This window comes from Petaurus breviceps, unplaced genomic scaffold (assembly GCF_028583685.1).
Source record: "Petaurus breviceps papuanus isolate PSGF00001 unplaced genomic scaffold, PetGlider_PUasm1.0 207, whole genome shotgun sequence".
NCBI classification, from domain to species: domain Eukaryota; kingdom Metazoa; phylum Chordata; class Mammalia; order Diprotodontia; family Petauridae; genus Petaurus; species Petaurus breviceps.
In genome coordinates this window covers 19,165,141-19,185,231 of record NW_027185850.1, presented here as the reverse complement: position 1 = coordinate 19,185,231, position 20,091 = coordinate 19,165,141, and the positions used below count along the sequence as shown (strand labels likewise).

Genomic DNA, 20,091 nt, shown 5'->3' with positions numbered 1-20,091 from the left:
AGAGAGAGAGAGAGAGAGAGAGAGAGAGAGAGAGAGAGAGAGAGAGAAGAGAGGAGATACAGAGAAAGATTCAGAGAAACAGAGAGGAGAGAGGGAAGAGAGACATAGAGACAGAAACAGGCAGAGGAGAGGGAGAGAATATATCTGTGCATATTAAGGCAGAAGTTTTGTGTGAATATAACTCTGAAAGACTTTTAGAGTAAATGTACCTACCTCCTTTCCTTGCAGAGGTGGATGCTATGGGTACTGACTCTTGCCTGTACTGTCAAAAAAAAAACTATCCTAGCAGACTTTGCTTAATTTATTTTCTTTGTAACAAGAGAAGGCTTCCTGATTTGTTGGGGTGGAAATAATATTTCTAGCAGAATGTTTGGTATATGGTATGCACTTAGCATAATCTCTCCTTCAGTAAAAATTCGATAGCTACCCAATGGGCATGTTTTAGAGGTCATTTTTGTTGCAATGTGGTTGAGCTGGCTGCCACCGAGGTTGCTTTAACTCAGATTCAGGGATTTTGTGAATAGGGAGAGAATTCAATTGACATAAACAAATATGGAGAATAGTACCTGACACACAGTGGGCCCTGAATTGATTATAGTTGAGTTAAAATTATTTGAGCTTAGAGTGGCCCTAACAGAAGAGAGGAGAAGAATTGCTTTGGAAAGGGGCCATCCAGGGTTGGCCTCAATAACCTCAGAGGCCCCTTCCCAATTTGAATTTTTCTGATGTTTTGTAGTTATAAAAACAAAACAAAACACAAACCCCACAAGAACTCAAGTAGGGGTTGGGTGTTTGCCAGCTGGAAGCCCACCTGATAATCATTAAGGGTGAAGTGTCAGCAAAAGAGTGGAATTAGGCCAATATCTCAAGCTGAATGGCCCTCCTGAGGAAGACAGTACCTCAATGTACGGATCTGCTACCAGCACAAACCATGGAGTTCTTCCTGAAGGGCTTCTGTATCAGACTGATGTCTACTGATTAGTTGTGAATGGTTCTGTCATCTCTTGTTCATTCATCACATTTTTCCAGGGCAAGGCAGAGGTTATGAAAAGCCACTGGGGGAAGGACCCTCTCAGGGCTTAATCCACAAAGAATGGAACCAGGATTCCTTCCTTCCTTTCCAACTCTCCTACAAGGCCAGGTACATAACCCTCAATTCCTGAGCTACAGAAACCCTTGGCAATCCACCAATCATTAATTAAACACAATGTGTATTGTGTGTCAGTGCTGGCCTAAGTACTAGGGTTACAAAGAAAACATACGATCCCTGTCCTCGGGGAGCTCAAGTTCTCATGGGGGGATAACCTGGGAATTACTGGTTACATATTAGATGTATATGAAATAGATGGCAATTCATCTCAAAGGGAAGAATGTAGGAAGGTGAGAGGCTGGGAAATGCTCCAGAAGGTGGATCTCAGCAGCATGTAGAAAGAAGCCAAAGACTTGAAGAGGGTGGATATTTGTAGTGTGAGCATGGCTCTTTATGGGCTGTTGGGCTATTTTTCTAGTATAAAAATGCTGTGAAAGTATACCACAGCTTAAATACTTTAATCATAAACTCCAGTAACTAAATATACTTAACAAGGTGTTTTATTCATTTTCAATAATGGTCTACATAGCAGATGGTCAGGGAATGACACTGAGGTGTTCTTGAAGGCATTTCAGGAAGCTGATCACAGTGTCCTGGGTAAATCATGGATTGACTCACGCAGCTCAGGATGCAGTCTACATTGCTGGATGGTTGTGTGCTCCCACCACACGCCAGAATGGAAGAGTTCGGGCGATATATGGAAATCGAACATGGCTGGGGACCTCATAAGGAGAGGTGGGAAACATAATGGGATCTCCCCTCTCCAGAGCGGCAGCCTTCTCTGAAGAAGAGAGGGGCTGTGATGAATTCAAGGGCAAGAGGGCCTTCTACAGAAAGGAGGCAGCCTCAGGAATGAGGGAGGGTAATGAGAATGTTTAACATTGGAAGTGATGGTCCAGGAGAGAGTGAGGCAGAGTGAGGGTCCTCTCCAACACTTTGAAGCAAAGATAGACATCTTTGGACTTTTAATTCAGTGTTCACTGTGAAGATGTTGCAATAAGCATTATAAATGTAGATATGCAAAGGAACTCAGGTCATTCAGTCCAACAGCCTCATTTTGCAGATTAGGAACCTGAGTCTAGAGAGACCAAGTGATTTGCCCAAGGCCATCTACTGATTAGGTCAAAGGAAATCCCACTGACCCATTGATCTGATCTCTAGTATGTGGGTTTTGGGGTTTCCTTGATTCTTCCATCTTTTACTTGCTAACCAAGTGACACTGGCATGCCATTTAATTTCTCTGTCTGTGTTCTCAGCTGGAAAACTAGGATCATAGTCAGATGATTCTTAAAAGGATCCAGATTTTAAAGGGACACAGATCATCTGCTCCAGTCTCTTCACTGGGGAAATGAGGAAACCAAAGAGGGATCCTTCAGGTTCCAAGCAGAATAACAGACCTGAGATCTGTGCTCTTTTGACTTCACTACCCTGGGACCCCAGTGTGAATGGGCACACCACCGAGTCCCAAAAGACTGGCAGGGAGAGGGAAGCTATCTGTCAATGGGAAAACCAGATATAAATGCAAAGTGATATCATTTAACTGAAAAGGAATGATGCACCATAATAATGGATAGTTTTGGCTCTAGAAAAAAAGATTAGAACCTGAATGAATCTGATAATAAAACAAATCCAGAGGAATCAAGAGGAAACATACCATTCACCTCCTGACACAGGGAGGTGAGGAAAGGAAGATGCAGAATGAAATATGTCTTTGTGGACATAGTTAATATGGGAATTTATTTTTCTGGACTATGTAGCTATGTCCTGAGAGCTTTACAAGTTTTTTTTCTTTTGGAAATTTGCTGGTGTGTGTGTGTGTGTGTGTGTGTGTGTGTGTATGGTGTGTATGTGAGTGTGGTGTGTGTGTGTGTGGTGTGTTTGTGTGTGTAAGAAGGACATTTGGAGACATAGATTAATTTTGGAGATGCTTGTTAATTGAAAAAATAACTAAGGAAAAAAAAGAAAAATAAGAGTGGCTTCAAATAAGAGACATGAGTTCCCCATTTTCTTTGTAGACATAGGAGACATAGGAGTGGGGGAGTCTACAGATATGACTATTGCATATTAAACTAAATTGTATTCAATTTAAATTATAATTTTTTTTACTAATTTTTCCTCTCTTGTTTCTCTCTTTTAAAAAAAAATGTGAGAGGGATAGAATAATAAATATTCTCTCTGGGAATAAGGAAAGGGCCCAAGGGAAAATCTAAATGATGTAAAAACAAAAGATAAATATCAAGCATAATTTTAATCATTGTTACTTTCATAGCATCAGAGATTTTGAGCTAGAAGGGACCCTAGAGATTATATAATTTGACTCCCCTATTTAATGATGAGAAAACTGGGGTCTAGAGAAATGAAGGGCTTTGTGATGGGTCACACGAGTGGTAAGGAACAGGGTCAGGGTTCGAACCTAGGTTCCCTGAATCCAAATTCAGTGCCATTTACCTTGTACCATGTTGCTATTCTTTTTTAAGCAATTGGGGTTAAGTAACTTGCTCAAGGTTACACAGCCAGTTATTTCTGGGTGGGTGCTAAGTATCTGAGCCCAGATTCGATCCCAGGTCTCCCAACACTGGGGCCAGTGCTCTTACTCACTGAGCCACCTGGCCGCCCCGTTGCTATTATTTCTTCTCAATAGGAAAGCCTGGAGGGCTCATTGGGCCTGGCATTTTGGTGGGGCATTTTGGTTGACCCTATGGCTGCCTTTGTGTTGGGTCAAGGACATATGGTGGTCATAGCAAACTTACAAGGTCACTTCCATACCTCATTAACACAGGTGGAACCAAGTCTATTTCATTACTGAATTTAGCCATCCCCCTCAGGCTTCTGTCCTCCCTCCCTGACCCTGGCCCAACATGCAGACACGATTTGTGGGGAAATGCACAAATGCCCCATCCCTCCAAACACATAGCAAATGGCAGGCCATGCAGTCGCTGGGCGGTAGTCAGAAGAGGAGTGATATGGGAAAGAACGCAAGCACTGGGGGAGGGGGACACAGTAGGACGGGCAGATCCAGAGGAGCAGGGATGGCACACAGTGGTAAGAGGAGCAGAAGGCAGGCAAAGGGCGAAAGAGAAATAAAGGCCAGATACCTACCCCAACCTGCGCTATCTAGCTACCGACCTCTGGACTTATATTATCACCACTGGGGTCCCCACCACTGGGCTCACCAAATGGATCACTGCTGGATGAGGCCTGAGACCCATCAGGCTAAAATACAAGAACATAACACCTTTTTGTTGTTTGTGGTTCTCAACAGAATCAAGTGGAAAGACAGGCGTGGATTATCATCGTGCTGCGAATAAAGTTCATTATTTAGAAAGAAGACACAAATTCAGGAAAGGGAACACAGCCATGGATAGTAGGGCCTTGTTTCTTTTTAAATGATAGTTGCCCAGGATTCACAGATTATGCCTTTAGAGAAAACAGAAAAATGGAAAGAGGGAAGGAAGGAAGGAAGGAAGGAAGGAAGGAAGGAAGGAAGGAAGGAAGGAAGGAAGGAAGGAAGGAAGGAAGGAAGGAAGGGAGGAAGGAAGGAAGGAAGGAAGGAAGGAAGGGAGGGAGGGAGGAAGGGAGGGAGAAAGGGAGAAAGGAAAAGAGGTAAGGGAGGTAGGGAGGAATGGGAGAGGATAAAAGGAAGGCAGAGGGGAGGGATAAAGGAAGAAAAGGAGAAAGGGAAGAAGGATAAAAGGAAGGAGGGAGGGAAAAGGAAAGGAGGGAGGGAGGAAGGAAAGAAAGAAAGGAGAGAGAGAAGAAGGAAAGAAAGAAAGGATGGGGGAAGAAAGGAAAGAAAAAAAGCCCTTCATGGACTTCCCCTTTCAAGCTTTTGCTTCTGGATCAGAGAACAAAACTAAACAGATATTGCCCTGGAAGGTCCCCTTCAAATTATGCCTCAGACCCAGGACTGACTATTCCAGAAATCCATTTTTGTATTTATTTTGCTGGGTGACAAAATGTACAGAAAGTTGTTACTCACAGCTTCCTGCTCTTCACTTTTGCTGGGGCTTTCAAAGCCTTCTTCAAAGATGTCATCCGTGGTGGGGTCACTGGCATGGGATGCTGATGATTTTGATGGAGAACTTTGCCTGGGTGCAGGGGTTGGAGCTAGAAGGAATGTACAAAAGAGAGGATTTCAGTTTCATCTGGCTCCAATTTAAAGACATTTGTTGAGAGTCTGCCATACAGAGGATGGGTCTGGATGGAGAAGAGGGGAGGGACATATTTTGATTTTTTTGGGAGGCAATTGAGGTTAAGTGACTTGCCCAGGAACACAAAGCTAGTAAGTGTCTGAGACTGGATTTGAACTCAGGTCTTCCTGGCTCCAGGGCCAGTGTTCTAATCACTGTGCAACTCAGTCACCCCAGGAGGGACATATTGTAAAATGAACACGATTTAAAAATGAAAGATGTCAATCATTTTTAAAGAGTCAGGGGCCAAAGGTACCATGTGAGGCAGTGGGATGGGAGGATGATGAGTCTAGGTAAGGCCATGGCCCCTGACTTGGTGGAACCGACAAATTAGCTGGGAAGGAAGGAAGAGAACATACACACATCACTACAATGCTCTAACGTATACTTAGTGGGTTAGGCGGGTATAAATGATGTATGCAGTGGTGTTCCAGGGATGAAGGGTGGTGATTAACAAGGAGGGGATCAGGAAAGTTAACTCCAGTCGATCAGCCTTTATTAAGCACCTTCTGTGAACCAGGTGCTGTGCTAAGGGCTCTGGGGGAAAAGAAGAAAGGTGAAACACAGTCCCACTCCCAGGGAACTCAGTCTAATGGAAAAGGTACCAGGCAAATAGCTATGTACAAACCAGCTGTAACCTAGAGAAATAGGAAATAATCAAAGAGGGAAGACACGAATATTGTAGAAAGTGGGTCTTATATGGGACTTGAGGAAGCCAGGAGGCAGAGATGAGGACAGACAATTCCAGACACGGGGGACAGTGTGTGAAAATGCCCAGAGTCACAAGAAGAGGAACAGAGTCCTGGCAGCGGAACAGCAACGCCAGTGCCAACTGAATCCAGAATACGGGAGGGGGATAGTAAGGTCAGAAGTCTACAGTCAGAAGGCTGGAAGGTAGTGGATAGTATGAAGGATTTTGCAAACCAAATAGATGATTGTGGATTTGGTCCTGGAGATGATAGGGAGCCATAGGGGATGCCTTAGCAGGGGAGTGATATGGTTAGACCTGTGCTTTATGAGAGCTGAGTGGAAAATGGTCTAGAGTAGGGAAAGTCACCTTTAATAATTTAATCAAAGTATACTGACTGACAGTAACAGGAAAGTTCAGAAGAAGTGAGGCGTTGAGAGGAAACATAAGGTGTTCAGTTTTGAATGTGCTGAGTTTAATGTCTATCAGATTTCAAATTCAAGGGGTTCAAAATGCAGTTGGAGATGGGAGATTGGAGTTCAGGAGATAGATTAGGCTGAATAAATAAAATTGAGATTCATCTGTATAAAAATGATAATTGAATCTTCGGGTGTTGAGATTGCGCAGTGAAATAGTACAGAGAGGAGGCCAAGGCTGGATCTTTGGGGGACACCAATTGGCAGGGAGACAGAAAAGGTGCAGTGAGAAAGGTAGGAAGAGGATCAGGACAGAGTAGTGTCATCATAAGCTAGAAAGAAGAGGACATAAAGAAAAGGGTGATCAATAGTGTCAAAAACTGAAACTAAAAAAGGATGGGAACTGAGAAAAGGCCAATAGATCTGGCAATTTAGAGATCACCGACAACTTCGGAGATAGGATTTTCAACTGAATGATGAGATTGGCAACCAGTCTGCAGATGGAAAATTAACAAAGGAATGAGAAGAAAGGAAGCACAGGGGTGGGTTGTAAATGGCCTTCTCAGGGCATTTAACCATAAAAGGAAGGAAAGATATTGGATGATAGCTAGCAGATGGATGGATTGAGTAAGGGTTTTTTGAGCATAGGAGAAACCTGAACATATTTGTAAGCAGGAGGGAAGGAGCTGATAGTCAGGGAGAGAATGAAGATTAAGTGATAGAAAGGCCACAACAGAGGGGCCAATATGCTGGAGAAGATGGGATGGAATGGGATCACCTGTGCATGACGAGGGGTTTGCCTTGGCAGTAGGAAGGAGATGGTGGGGAAAGGTATCTGAGTGATGTGAAATGAGGAGAGAATGAAAGGGTGAACTTAGAAAATGGCCACCATTTTTTTCATTGAAATATGAAACAAGGTTCTTAGTCGAAAAAGTGGAGGGAGAAGGAGCCGTAGGATGTTTGAGAAGGGACAAAATGGTTTGTTACAGCCACTGTGGGGAGTAAAACAGTGAATCAGAGACATATAAAAGGATTACTTTGCTGCAGGGAGGGCCCTTTTGTGATTCTGTAATCTAAATTTGTACTGGACCCAGTTCACACAATTTTGTGACTTCCTACAGCTTTGTGAAGTAGCCTGAGTATAAGAGTGAACTGAAGGGATGATGGGAGTAATCCAGGGCAGCTGTTGATAGAAGAAGGAAACAAGGGACTTGAGAGAAGAGGACACTGTAACCTTGAAGTAGTTCACCAAGAAGTCAAGGTGGGGAAGGGAAGAGAGTGTAGCATAGGGGTGATGGCCTGGGAAAGACCTGAGCAATATGAGGCTTTGGGGGTTATGGTAAGGAAGAAGAAACACATTAGAAGTTGCAAGACAGAAGGAGATATGGAGGGGCAATAAATTATGGCCAGATAAAGGAATTTTATGAGCACAGAAGTAGAGCATTTGTGGGTGACTGCAATATCAAAGTCATGGACATCTCTCTATATAGCTGTGGTGGGGTGGAATAGATCATAGGAAATAAGTAAGTTGGGGAACTGGGAAGCGAAGGTGCTGGAGGTGAGAAGGTGAGAAGAAAGGAAGTGGAGGCATGGATTATAGATGGGTCTTCTCCAGGAGTTGAGCCATAAAAGGAAGAAAAGTTATGGGAGGATAGCTAATGGGGATGGATAGATGAAATAAGTTGTTTCTTTTTCTTGAGAGAGATTTGAGCATATTTATAAGCAACATGGAAGTTACAAGTAGAAAGAGAGATAATGGAGATGATGGGGACAGTGGGGATAAAAGAAAGAAATCTATTGGAGAAGACAGGATGGAATGGGGAGCACCTGCACATGTGGAGGGGTTTGCCTTGGCAATGAGGACTGTCTTTTCCTGTGACAAGGGTGAAGGAGGAGACAGAAGGAGAAAGGCATCTGAGGGATAGGACATCAATATATATGTTGCAGTCCATCAACAAACATTTCTTTGGCACCTACTATGCGTTGGACATTATGCTAAGCACTGAAGATACAAGAAAAGCAAAAATAAAAATACTCCCTCTTCTTGAGCTCACAGTCTAGGGCAGAAGTTGAGAAGAAGATGGTGACCCAGGTTTGCCCCCAAGGTGTAGGTGTCCCAGGGATCAGGCATTTTCCCCAGGAGAACTCAACTAATCAGAGGGATATGTTTCCCTGCTGAGGTTATATGGACACTGAGATCTCTCCTAAATCAGAGCTCTGGTGATTCTATTATGTGTGCTTTAAGGATAGTAAAGAGACGGCAGAGGACATTCCTGACAGAGAGAACTGAATTGGAGCATCTTACAGGTGGAAGAGATCTCAGTGAGACCAACCCCCACACGGGAAACTGTCTCCTTGTTTGGTCTTCCAGCCATTGCTTCAAGACCTCCAGGTAAAGGAGCTCATGACCTCTCTTGGCAGTTTGTTCCACTTTGGAACAGCTCTCATTGGTAAGAGAGAGGCTTATTATTATTACTATTTTACATCGTCTAAGTATGCTTTGTGCAACATCCACCCATTACTCCTGGTTCTGTTTTCTGATGCCCAACACAAATCTGAGCCCTCTGACACAAGTTAGCCCTTCAAGAACTGGAAGATGCTATCATGCCGCCCCTCTGCCTAATCTTGTCTTTTCAAGGCCAAACACCCCATTTCCTTCAACCATTCTTCCTATGGCAATATGCCAAGGCCTTTCCTATCCTGACTGCAATCTTTGAAGGCCCTCTAGTTTACCAGTATCCCTCCTAAACCACAGCATTCAGAACTCAGCGAAATACTCTAGAATGGAATTATATACCAGAGCTCAGAGGACTCTCCCTGACCCACTGGCCTAAGATTGAATTGGCTTCTGGGCTGCCATGTGGCTATACCACAGAGAGGCTGACTGGGGAGGCAGATTGAGAGCTGGCCATGGAGTCAGAAAGAGCTGGGTTCAAGTCTTGCCTTTAACATACACTGACGCAGCAAGAACTAATTTTCTGAACTAAGTTGTAGAGAAGATGCTTTCTTGTATCATCAGTACAGGGAGTTTCTTTAGTAGAAGTGAGTTCCTGTCACAAATGAAACCTCCCTTCTAAGCCCTGTTCTTACCAAATCACTGATTCAGTCAGAGCGTATTCATCACAAACAAACAAACCACAAACTTGCTACCTAATCTGTATCTCCCCAATCTGCTATGGGTAAAGGTGATTTTTTTTATAACTAAGTGAAACTTGGCAGATCACAGAAGATCATAGATTTTGACCTGGAAAGAACCTTTATAGTCATGTCATTGAGACCTAGAGAGGTTAAAAGACTTACTTAAAATCAGAGTTGCAAGATTAGAATATCAGATGCAAGATTAGAAACTAGAATGAAAAACAAAAGCAAAAATAGACCTAATAGACCTCGTTTAAGAAAAATAGACCTCTTTTAAGAGATAATAAAACTACACTTTGCTAAAAGGTACCAAAGAGAATTATATATATATAATTATTGCAAGTTTCTCTGATGAAGGCCTCATTTCCCAAATATATAGGGAACTGAGAAATTTATTTAAAAAACTATTCCCCAATTAATAAATGGTCAAACTATACGAAAATAGCGTTTTTTTCTTTTCTTTTTCCTTTCAGATTTATTTTTAGTTTACAACATTCAGTTCCACAAGCTTTTGAGTTCCAAATTTTCTCCCCCTCCCTCTAATCCCCCTGCCAAGGTAGCATGCAATCCAATATAGGTTCTACAAATACCTTCACATTAAACATTAGTCAAGTTGCAAAGAAGAATTATAACCAACGGAATGAACCACGAGAAGGAAGAAACAAAACAAGGGAAAACAAAGAGAGAGAGACCAAGTAGTTGCTTCAGCCTGCAGTCAGACTCCATCACTCTGGATGTGGACAGCCTTCTCCATCAAGAGTCCTTTGGAGTTGTCTTACAGCCTTGCATTGCTGAGAAAAGCCCAGTCTATCAAAGTGAGTCATCACTGATACGATGTCTGTAATTGTGTACAATGTTTTCTGGTTCCGGTCTCCTCACTCAACATCAGTTTACATGTCTCTCCAGGTTATTATAAAGTCCATTTGCTCCTCATTTCTTATAGCACAATAGAATTCCATTACAGGCAGTTTTCAAAAGAAGAAATCAAAGCTATATACAGTCATATAAAAATGCTCTAAATCACTATTGATTAGAATAATGCAAATAAGAACAATTCTGAGGGACCATCTTACACCTATCATAAATAAGTAAAAGCTGGAGGGAATAAGGGCAAAATAGGTACACTAATAAACTATTAGTGGAGTTGTGAACTGCTCCAATCATTCAGGAGAATGATTTGGAACTATATGCAAAGAGCTATAAAACTATACACATCCTTTGATCCAGCAACAACACTAAAGTCTGCACCGCAATTCAAGAAATCAAGATTTTCTTTGCTCAAAGAAAAAAGGTAAAGGACCTATATGTAAAAACAAATATTTATAGCAGTTCTTTTTGTGGAGGTAAAAAATTATAAATCGAGGTAATGCCCATTAATTGGAGAATGCCTGAACACATTGTGGTATATGATTTTGATGGAATACTATTGTGCTGTGGGAAATAATGAGGAGGCGATGGTTTCAGAAAAAAAAGTACAGCAAAACTTACATGAACTGATGCAAAGAGAAGTGAGAAGAACCAGGTGATAATTGTTCACAGTAACAGCAATATTGTCATGATGATCAATTGTGAAAGACTTGGCTGTTCTGATCAAGACAATGATCCAAGACAATTCCAAAGGACTCATGATGAAGAAATGCTATCCTCCTCCCGAGAGAGAACATATGAACTCACATATAATTTCTCACTTTATGTTTTTTGCTTCTTTTTTTTGCGATATGGCTAATATGAAAATGTTTTCTATGATTTCACATGCATAATTGATATAATTTTTCTTGCCTTCTCAGTAGGTAGGGGAAGGGAGGGAGGGAAGTAGAGAACTTGGAACTCAGTTTTAAAAAAGAAAAGAATGCTAAAAATATTTTTTTTTTCAAAAGGAAAGAGACTGGCTCTATGAGGATCCAAGTCCCATTGCTGCCCAGTGTTCTTTCTACTGTCACATATGTGGATCTAAAGTTCAGTATAGTGGCTGTCCAATGATACACACTTGATTAATACTTGCTGACTGCCTCAGTGACTCTGTCTATGGTACCCTGTTGATTACTTGGCCAGTTGTCCAAAAGCCAGACTACAGAAAGTGAGAGACTGGAAGCTCTTACTCCAGGTAGGAACTTGGGCTGGATTTTAAGGGACACAATGGATTTTCAAAAGAAGGGGAAAAAAGAGTGTTTTGGGTCTAACCGTGTACCCCCAGATGGCTCCCGACTCTACAGATGGCAAAGCTATGATGCTAAGCAGTATTTGCTGCCTCTCCCCCCTCCCCCCATCTTTGGACTGAAACAAGTACACACTCTGAAGCTCTCCTCTTCATTCATCACTTTCCAATTGGCAGCCAGCACAGGAGGCATTCACTAGACAGATGCTGAGGAATGGATTCCACGACTTCAGGGTAACAGTGGCTCACTTTAACTTGGCGCTTTACAAGGCACGTTCTTCACAAGGGCCCCATGAGCGAAGGGGTGTGGGTCCCCCCATCCTCACTTAACAGACAGAGACATTGGGGCTCAAAGGGCTAAAGAAGGCAACTGCCTGCTCTGTGCTCGGAGCTGTCATGGTGTGGGGGAAACCTACAGAATATGGAGTCAGAGGGATGGGTACACATGTTACCTCAGGCAATTATGAGTCGTATGGCCTCAGAGAAACTTGACCTTGGTTACCTCTGAGGTCACTTCCATATCTAGGTCTATGAGTATATAACCACCCTGGGCCTCAGTTTCCTCATCTGTAGAATGAGGTGACTGGACTCTTTAGCCTGAGGACCTTTTCATTGTGATCCTGAGCCTTTCCAGAGCCACAGAGAGCGTAAGCATCAAAGCTGGGATTCAGAGGGAGCCCTTCTAACTCGAACGGTGCAGGTATTTCCCAGCTTCCTATTTCTGTATCTATCTCTTTGTACTGACATCATGCTTATCTCCCCATAAGAATATGAGAGTAGGGATTGTTCAGCTTTCCTCAGCTGTAAAATGGGGATAATGAGGGACCTGCCTCTCAGGGCTGCTGGGAGGATCGAATGAGAGAGTGTGCAGAAAGCACAGGGCAAACCTTAAAGCATCATATGAATACTGTTATTATTGATACACAGAGCTACAAAATGATCTGGTCCTACTTTTGTGGTTGCTTTGGAAAATACAGCGATTTTTTTTATGAGGGTCATAAATAAAATTCAAATAAAAATCTTTTAACAACATGCACAACAAACAGTAGGTGCTTAATCATTATTTTGAAGTATTGTATCTCATGTTATACCATATTCAGAAATGTCTTCCTCTCTTTTCAATAGAACTTGGAGATGAATTTTCACTGTTGTACTAAGTCAATCTTTCTGCGTAGTTTGATATTTTACTTAAATGCCATGTTGTAAAGCAGATATCTATGAGAGAGAGGCAGACAGAGACACAGAAAGAGAGACAGAGAGAGAGACTCAAACAGACAGAGACAGAGACTGAGACAAAGACAGAGAGGGGGGGGGAGAGGCAGGGAGAGAGAAGCAGAGAAATAGAGACAGAGACAGAGAGATGGGGGAGAGATAAAGAGATAGATACAGAGAGCGACAAAGGCAGAGACACAGATGGAGACAGAGACAGAAAGAGATAAAGAAGCAGAGAGAGATCCAAAGAGATAGAGAGATGGGATGAGAGAGTGAGAGAAAAAAAGAGACACTCATTCCCAGAAGTTCCTCTTTGTCTGGTACATGGTCTTCATCCTGCCCCCCTTTTCTTCCCTAACACTCCCTCCCCACCCCCAGTTCTCATTGCAGCCCTGAATAGGAGGCTGGCAGGGTCATATGCAGTTTCAAAGCCATCTCTACCATGCAGCCTTCCATCATTCACAGAACAAAGAAGACAAATCTAAAGCTGAAAAGGGAGCTCAGGTGTCATCTAGCCCAGCCCAGTCATCTGACAGAGGAGGAAACTGAGGCCCAGGGAAATGAAGGGACTTGCCCAAGGTCACACAGCCAATAAGTAGCAGGATCTAAGCTGGTCTTCGGAGGTAGGACTCATTCTGTGGTGCTATGACCCACTTTTAAGTGGGTCACAATTAATCTCTCCTTCCTAAGAGCTCCCAAACTACTTTGTATTCTTCATAAAATAATAGACAGGAAGGGACTTCAGAAGCCATTTATTTCAACCCCCTCCTTTTACAGATGAGGAAACTGAGGCCCAGAGAGTAGAAGTAGAGGTGACTTGCCCAAAAGTCATACAAGTAGGAACATAGGATCCTAGATGGAGAACCAGAGGGTACTTTGGAGGCTCTCCAGTCCAACTTACTCATTGTATAGATGAAGATCCTGAGGTCCCAAGGGTACAGTGACTCAAGGTCATACTGGTATATTACTAAATGAAAAAAGTCAGTATTTGAACCTACGTCCTCAAAATTCAACCACAAAATCTCATTTATTATCTTCTCTTTTCTAATTAGCTTTCAAACAATCAATCAATATGCATTCATGATGTTTCTTTTTTTCTTTCTTTTTCTGCTTTTTGGAGGGCAATTGGGTGACTTGCCCAAAGTCACACAGCTAGTTTTTGTGTTAAGTGTCTGAGGCTGGATTTGAACTGAAGTCCTCCTGACTCCAGGGCTGGTGCTCTATTCGCTCATTCATGCCATTTCTACTATCTGCTATGCAAGTGAGATAGGTTGTGCCCTCTGGGAGCTTACACCCTATAGTATTGTGTATGAATAAGAGGGATTTTGGAATAGCAGAAAGAACAGTGCACTGGGAAGAAGGAGACTTGGGTTTGAATCTTAGATCTGACAGTTATAAGCTTAGTGACACTTGACCTTTCTTGTGCCTCAGTTTCCTTATTTATAGCATAGGCTTTGTGATCTATGCTTCACTAACTGCACTCCCCTTCCTACCCTTTTAGTTTATTGACCATTATTCTCCTCCATGCACTCTACGTTCCGTCTGTACTGGCTTCCTCACTATTTCGCACATACCCATCTCCCATCTCCGATCTTTTGCACTTGCTGTTCCCCATGCCTGGCATACTTTTCCTTCTTAACTTCCCCTTTAAGGATACCTAGATTCCTTTAAGACTCAGCTCAAGTGATACCTTCTATGAGAGGCCTTTCCCATTGCCCTCAGGTGTTAGGGCCTCCATCCCCAAGGTAAATTTGATCATTGTAATTGTTCAGTTTTTTGGTTGTGTCTGACTCTTTGTGACCCCATCTGGGCATCTTGGCAAAGGTACTGGAGTGATTGGTCATTTCCTTCTCTCTTTTCTACATGAGGAAACGAAGGCAAACAGGGTTAAGTGACTTGCCCAGGGTAATGCAGCTAGTAAGTGTCTGAGGCCAGATTTGAACTCAGGAAGATGAGTTTTTCCTACTCTAGGCCCAGCGCTCTATGTACTATGGTGCCACCTAGCTGCCCCTTAAATCTGATTAATTTTGTCTATATTTTACGTAACATTACAGAAGACCATATTGTCTCCCCTGTCTGTTTAGTAAGGGTACGGACTATTTGTCTTTGTAATCCCACCTCCCACACTGCCTAGGTCTTCCTGTCTTCAAACCAGGGAGCAAGAAGATACAGTACAAAGTCCACTGTCTCTGGAGTCTGAGAACTGGGGTTCAAATTTGACCTCTGACCCTGTCTGTCAACTCCTGGGCAAATCATTTATCTTCTTTGGCTTCACTTTCCTCATTTGGAAAAAGAAGTGGTTAGACCCGATGGTCCCTAAAGTCTCTCCTCCTTTAGGCCCAAACCCTCCTTTCTCCCCAACTTTCTTCTCATGGTCATGGGTCCTCCCTTTCCTCCCGTCATCCAGGCTATCTTTGTGCTGTCCTCAGCTCCTTATGTGACACATCCAACAGTCTCAGTCTTGTCATTTTTAACTCTATGAAATCTCCTCTGTATCTACTGCTTATCATAGTGCCTGGTAAATAGTAGGTGCTTAATAAATGTTCATTGCTTGGTTGACTGATTGATCCCTTCCTTTCCCCTTATGCAGCCACCTGGTGTGGGCCCTCATAAACTATCATAATAGCCTCCTAAATGGTTTCTTTATTTTGGGTCTCTCCCAACTCCAAACCATTCTCTGATGCTTTTCCTATGCGTGTACAGGTCTAACTGCATCATCCTTCTACTTAATAGTTTAATAAATTGAAGTGGCTTCCTCTTACCTCCATGATCAAAAATAAAACCTTCAGTTTGACACTGAAAGCCCCTCCCTTGGCTTTTCCATATTCTTGGATCCAGTGACACTGGCCTCTTTGCTGAAGCTCACAGCAGACACTCCATCTCCTGACTCCAGGCATTTTCTCTGGCTGTCCCCATGCCTGGAACACTCTCCCTCCCTCCCTTCATCTCCTGCCTTTCCTGGCTTCCTTCAAGACTGAGCTCAAATTTCATCTTCTGCAAGAGACCTTCCCCAGGACTCTACCACCCTCCACCCCCAACTGCTAGTGCTTTTTCTCTGTAATGACCTTCTATCTGGCCTGTGTACATCTGCTATATACACACATAGTTTTTTCCATGCTGTCTCTCCCATTACAATGTTAGTTACTTGAGTACAGGGGCTATACATTTACCCCTTCCCCTTCTTGCAACCTCATGGAATTCTATCTACCCTGCACATCTTTCTCAGAGCTTTGCACACAGTAGTTTCTTTAAAATGTAAGCTATACTTTATAGGCTGAAAATCAAGAAGTTGTCTTCAATCAATTAACCAAGCAAGGGGTTTGAGATCTGGTGATGCTCTATGGACAGCTGCATTCCAGTTTGCTTCTAGGGACGTGTGCTTTCCCCACAGGTACAAGATGGTGGAGGCCTACTCACGTGAGTTGGTGGATGGTGTTGTTGAAGTCACAGGGGTCAAGTTCAATTGTGAGATGTCAAAGTCGTCACAGTCATCTGTATCCTGTGCCACCCCGACTTTGTTGAAGTAACTGGAGAAGGCCTCTGAGGTACAACTGAGGGAAGGCTGGTCAGGTTTCCGGGAGGGTACCGGAGGAGGCGGGACCATCTGGAAATCTTTAAACATTTCTTTACCCATTTTCTGCTGGGGCCTGTCTGTCTGGGGACTCGATCGGGTGGAATCGCTGGTGGTGGGGATAGTGGTGAGGGGGGCGAGGGCACCTTGAAACATGGCAGCCGGTAAAGGCATCACAGTTTGTGTTGGCATGAAGGCGGTGGGCGGGAACTGACCAGCTACGGATGGCCATGGCTGCTGGGGAGCAGGGAAGATGCCTGGTTGGCCCCATGCTATCGGCTGACCCCCTGGCATCACCTGAGCCACTGGCGGCGGAGCACCCATGGCGATTTGCTGTTGAACAAGGGGCTGCTGTCCCCAGAATGAGGGGAGGACAGCGCCCATGGCAACGTAACCTAGGAGAATAATGTTGGAAGGGAAGTGCAGTTAGTCAGAGTACATATACAACAATAAATAATTCTAACAACAACAACAATAATGATATGAAATTGTATAACCCTGGGCAAGGCATTTGATCTTCCTTCTGATGCTCTGATCAGCTCTAACACTGTAATCTAAAGAAGGTGCCCATTGGCATTGGTAGAGGATGATTTTGAATGTCTAATCTCTAAGGCTATCTTATTCTCACAGCCACTCTGGGACGTAGGGAGAGGCAGTTCGGTTATCACTATTTTATACATGAGGAAGCTGAGACCCCAAAAGGTGGCCTGCCTTGGTCTCCATTCCCCAGCTAACAGGTGGTGGAGTTAAAGCTCACACCATGATCTGCTTTTCTGAGGACAGCATTCCTTGTGCCATACGCAGGAATGAGCAGTCAGTACATGGACAAAAGGCTTCTACCAGCAGGAACTGAGCAATAGCTCATGAATTTCCAAGCAAGCATTTGAACTCCAAGAATGATCCACAGTGCAAGAGCTGCTGGTTTTATGAGAACATGTTTTATTTTCTTTCTTCCTTTCTTTTCTTCCTCTTCTTCTTCAACCAGGGCTGACAGATGGGTTGAGCACATTTTTCTGGAGAGCTATTAGCATGTCTCCCTGGCTCTGTGCCATCTGCTGAGAGCACATATTTGGGGAGGGGGTGGGGGACAGAAGCTTGGAATCACAGTTGGGAATCACAGGGAAATGGATTTGTGTGTTTTTGCATTTGAAGGTCTCTCACCTCCATTATCCAACAGGGAAGGTCCTGAGGATAGAATAACCTCACAGGAACTCTGGCCTTAGAGCTACATTTCTATCTAGACTGGTGGGACATCTTAACTTGGATCTTGAAAAATCATGTGATAAGGCTGAACCTGGTGTGGATTTGCCTTGGAACTATTTAACAGCTTATTAACAGTTTATGGGGTGGCCAGGTGGCTCAGCGAGTAAGAGCACCAGCTCCAGTGTCAGGACGACCTGGAGATCGAATCCTGGGCTCAGACACTTAGCACCCACCCAGAAACACCTGGCCATGTAACCTTGAGCAAGTTACTTAACCCCAATTGCTTAGGGGCGGCCAGGTGGCTCAGCGAGTAAGAGCACCGGCCCCAGTGTTGGGATGACCTGGATCAAATCTGGGCTCAGATACTCAGCACCACACCCAGAAATAACTGGCCGTGTAACCTTGAGCAAGTTACTTAACCCCGATTGCTTTAAAAAAAAATAAAAAAAACCAGTTTATTTAGGAGTGTTCATCAGGGGAGAGGTAACACTGAATGTCCTCTGCTTAGACAACTGAGCTCTGATCAATCAAAAGTCTTCTAGGTCAGGAAGTGAAAGGAAATGATTAGCTGAAAGACTCCTGTGAATTTTGTTTTCTAGTAATTACATTCAGTGATAGAAAGATGAAAAAAATCCAGGAGAAAGGAGCAAAGTACCAGGGCAGGATATAGATGCTTATTGACTGGGAAGCAGTGAATAAGAACTACTCAGAGAAAAATGGGAAGATCTGTATGATCTGATGCCAAGTCAAGGAAGCAGAACTAGGAAAACAACATACATAGTAATGGCAACAATGTAGATGAAAAGAACAACAGAAACGACAAACGTGAAAGTGAACGCTTCGAGATTATAATAAACAAGTTGGCCCCCAAGAAGAACCGCGAGAATGCACAGGGACTCTGGGTTCTGAGAACTCATCCAGATCACCCGGGTGAGGGGCTGGTTCATTTTGCTGAACTTTTATCACCATTTTTTATTCTTTATTTTAAAAGATGGCTCTCTTGGAGGCAGAGAAAGAGGGACATATTGAGAAATTCAGGTGACATAAAAATGAAAGATAGGAATAAAATTGCTTTTAATGAAGAAATCAATAGGGAGGAGGAAAAAACCACATTCCTCTTTAGTATAGTTTCCACAGGACTGGAAATGATTTTATATTTAAGGAAAAGAATACATCAATAGAGCAACTGTATTGATTTGGGGAGTTGGCTGAAAGCAACTACTTCTTTTGAGAAGGAAAAGGTAGTTTACTCAATAGCTAGGACTGTTTTTGTAGCACTGGGGAGTTATAAAAGATCACTGTTTCTCCTAGGCATCTCCAAGGAGGGCGGGTTCCACATATACCAAAATAGTCACAGTAACGTTGTTTATTTTTTTGGTCATAGCAAAGAATCGGGAACAAAAATAGTGCTCGCTGATTGAGGAATGGCTGAACAAACTTCGGGACATGCATGTGATGAGATAGTGTGACACTTGGTAAATGAGGAATTTGACAAATTCAGAGAAACATAGGAAGATTTATCTGAACAGATGCAAAGTAGAATAAGCAGAACAGGAAAATGATATACACAGTGATGACAATATTGTAAATGGAAAGAACTAAAAATAGAATCTGGACTTTGTGCAATTATAAATGACTCATCTTGGCCCCTTGAAGGAAGGAGCAAGTGCCCTTCCCTCCTTTCTTTGCAGAGGTGAGGGAATAGGGCTGTGTACAGCTGCAAACACTGTCTGACTCCAATCATGCTATTGAGTTGTTTTACTAAGCTATTTTTCTCTTTCATTTTCTTTCCTTTTTTCTTTCTTTATTTCTGACTTTTTCCTTCCTTTTTTCTCTTTCTCTCTCTTTCTTTCTTTTGTTCCTTTACATGTAATGGGGTACAACTCCATTTGATAGATGAAGATAAACCAGAAAAAGGATGTTACTAGCCCACAGTTACCCAAGCAGTGTATTCATTGCACTCTGCTCTGCACTTTCCTCACCACATCAGTAAAGGGTGACTGAATGCACACATGGATGCTTCTGGGCGTCCTTCTTTATTTTTAGGAGGGTGGAAAGCAGTCACTGCTCTAGTCTGGGGTCACTTCCAGGCTCTGGCTTTTCTTCAAAAGACTTTCCTTTTTAAATAGTCTTTTGCTTCATTGTAATGAAAATGTAAGGTTACCAGTGTAACTGGCATGTGGGAAGCTGACTCAGAGCCCCTCTGAGAAGCAGAAAAGAAACTAAAAGGAGTCTGAGAGTCACCAAATATGAGAAAATAAACCAGAGAATGTGAGAGCTGGAGGGGCCTCAGAGCAGAGCATGCCAGGGCTGGGAGGGGCCTTAGGACAGTGAATGTCAGGGCTGGGAGGGGCCTGAGAACAGGGGATGTCAGAGCTGGAAGGGGGCTTAGAACAGGGAATGACAGGCTGGGAGGGGGCTTAGAACA

General features: G+C 43.2%; 1 protein-coding gene across 1 annotated transcript in view; it reads right to left on the bottom strand.

Annotated features, from left to right (window-relative positions):
- LOC138164937 (disabled homolog 1-like) overlaps positions 1-20,091 on the bottom strand; it is a 483,687-nt gene that overhangs the window by 15,475 nt on the left and 448,121 nt on the right. The window contains exons 12-14 of the mRNA XM_069092919.1: positions 16,307-16,855; positions 5,070-5,197; positions 4,190-4,303 (exon numbers count right to left, since the gene is read on the bottom strand). Coding sequence (XP_068949020.1) covers positions 4,205-4,303; positions 5,070-5,197; positions 16,307-16,855 — 776 coding nt within the window. The 3' untranslated portion in view covers positions 4,190-4,204. The remainder of the gene's footprint in view (positions 1-4,189; positions 4,304-5,069; positions 5,198-16,306; positions 16,856-20,091) is intronic.